This window comes from Bison bison, unplaced genomic scaffold (genome assembly GCF_000754665.1).
Source record: "Bison bison bison isolate TAMUID 2011002044 unplaced genomic scaffold, Bison_UMD1.0 scf7180017864472, whole genome shotgun sequence".
NCBI classification, from domain to species: Eukaryota; Metazoa; Chordata; class Mammalia; order Artiodactyla; family Bovidae; genus Bison; species Bison bison.
This window is the reverse complement of record NW_011495033.1, coordinates 1,198,964-1,201,479: the sequence shown is the minus strand read 5'-3', so window position 1 is coordinate 1,201,479 and position 2,516 is coordinate 1,198,964. Positions and strand designations below refer to the sequence as shown.

The 2,516-nt window shown below is 64.6% G+C and overlaps 1 protein-coding gene across 1 annotated transcript in view; it reads left to right on the top strand.

Moving 5' to 3' along the window:
• Window positions 1-6: 6 nt before the first annotated feature.
• Window positions 7-2,516, top strand: part of WDR81 (WD repeat domain 81) — a 12,303-nt gene continuing 9,793 nt past the window's right edge. Inside the window, exon 1 of the mRNA XM_010861334.1 lies at window positions 7-2,507. Within this exon, the coding sequence (XP_010859636.1) occupies window positions 156-2,507 (2,352 nt within the window). The 5' untranslated portion in view covers window positions 7-155. The remainder of the gene's footprint in view (window positions 2,508-2,516) is intronic.

Genomic DNA, 2,516 nt, shown 5'->3' with positions numbered 1-2,516 from the left:
CCCCGCGGCCCCACTCTGTCCCCGGCCCATCCCCGCCTCCTCCGCCCCAGCCCCTGTCCCTCGCTCACCCCTACCCACCTGGCATCCCGGAAGCCGAGGCGAGGGGGGCTGTGGCCAGGCTCAGCCCCGCGCTGCCCCCAGGCGGCCAAGAGGGGATGGCCCTGGGGAGCAGGGGGCGGGAAGTCGCGCTTACCGCGAAGGCGGAGGACTGGTCACCGCCCCCGAGCCCCGACATGGAGGAGCTGCTCCGGAGCGTGGAGAGGGACCTGAACATCGATGCCCGACAGCTGGCTCCGGCCCCGGGGGGCGCACACGTGGTGGCTCTAGTGCCCGCGCGCTGGCTGGCCAGCCTCCGCGAGCGCAGGCTGCCCCCGGGACCCTGTCCGCGCACCGAAGGCCTGAGCGAAGCGGAAGTCAGGACTCTCTTGCAACGCTCCGTGCAGAGGCTGCCTGCCGGCTGGACTCGAGTGGAGGTGCACGGGCTGCGGAAACGAAGGCTCTCCTACGCGCTGGGCGGCCTGCCTTTTGAGGAGGGGTCCAGCACCCCGGAGACCCTCACTCGCTTCATGCAGGATGTGGCTGCCCAGAATTATCGCAACCTGTGGCGCCACGCGTATCACACTTACGGGCAGCCCTACAGTCATAGCCCTGCCCCCGCGGCTGTCCCTGCCCTGGATTCAGTGCGACAGGCTCTGCAGAGGGTCTATGGTTGCCCTTTCCTGCCACTGGGTGAAGCTGCACAGTGCCCCTCATATGCCAGAGAAGGCCCCTGTGCCCCTCGGGGCTGCCCTGCCTCTCCCAGTCTTCTGAGAGCCGAGGCTCTGTTAGAGTCACCAGAGATGCTCTACGTGGTCTACCCGTATGTGCAGTTCTCCCTGCACGATGTGGTCACCTTCAGCCCCGCCAAGCTGACCAACAGCCAAGCCAAGGTGCTCTTCATTCTCTTCCGTGTGCTGAGGGCCATGGATGCCTGTCACCACCAGGGACTGGCCTGCGGGGCCCTGTCTTTGCACCACATCGCCGTGGATGAGAAACTTTGCAGCGAGCTCCGCCTGGACCTGAGTGCTTATGAGAGGCCCGAGGAGGCAGGGGATGAGGAGACCCCGGAAGCAAGAAACGGGGCAGGTGTCGAGCCTGGCGAGGAGGGACGACGGGGACCTGGGTGTCCCACCTGCCAGGAGGAGCTCAGGGGCCTTGTGCTAGACTGGGTCCACGGCCGCATTAGCAACTTTCACTACCTCATGCAACTGAATCGGTTGGCAGGTCGGCGGCAGGGGGACCCCAACTACCACCCGGTGCTGCCCTGGGTGGTTGACTTCACCGCGCCCCGTGGGCGCTTCAGAGACCTGCGCAAGTCCAAGTTCCGCCTCAACAAGGGGGATAAGCAGCTGGACTTCACATATGAGATGACCCGGCAGGCGTTTGTGGCAGGGGGTGCAGGCGGCGGGGAGCCACCTCACGTCCCTCACCACATCTCCGACGTGCTTTCTGACATCACCTACTATGTGTACAAGGCCCGGCGCACACCCCGGTCTGTGCTCTGTGGACACGTGAGGGCGCAGTGGGAGCCCCACGAGTACCCGGCCAGCATGGAGCGAATGCAGAGCTGGACTCCAGATGAGTGCATTCCCGAGTTCTACACCGACCCCTCCATCTTCTGCTCCATCCACCCTGACATGCCTGACCTGGATGTGCCGGCCTGGTGCTGCTCCAACCAGGAGTTCGTGGCTGCCCACCGGGCGCTGCTGGAGAGCCGAGAGGTGTCCCAGGACCTACACCACTGGATTGACCTCACCTTTGGCTACAAACTACAGGGCAAGGAGGCTGTGAAGGAGAAGAACGTGTGTCTGCACCTGGTGGACGCCCACACACACCTGACCAGCTATGGCGTGGTACAGCTCTTCGATCAGCCACATCCCCAGCGCCTGGCAGGGGCCCCTGCCCTCGCCCCTGAACCTCCCCTCGTCCCCAGGCTATGGTTCCACACCATCCAGGAGAGCACAGGCCGGGAGGACTTCCCTGCACAGCTTACGAATGGGATGGGCAGGACAGTTTTGGAGGCTACTCCCTGTGAGGCTGGCTGGGCCAGGGACAGGCCCGGGGTAGGGGAAGATGAGTTGGAGCAGGCCACAGAAGCTCTGGATTCCATCTCTCTCGCTGGGAAGACAGGTGACCAGCTGGGACCGTCTCCCTCCTCTACTTCGTCCTCCAGTCAAGTCCCGCCAGGCCTCTTGCCTTTCTCAGGGGCCTCAGCCTCTCGACCGGGCCGTCGGAACAGAGCGGCTGGGACAGACCCCAGGGAAGGTGAGGAGGGCAAGATTCTTCTTCCGGAGGGCTTCAGTCCTCTGCAGGCTCTGGAGGAGCTGGAGAAACTAGGCAACTTCTTGACCAAAGGCCTAGGGGGCCACTTGGAGGTGCCTGAGCAACCCTGGGTTCAGCCCCCCGTGCAGCTGCGGGACCTCTTTCATCGGGACATGCAGGCTCTGGGGGTCCTGTTGGCTGAGATGGTGTTTGCC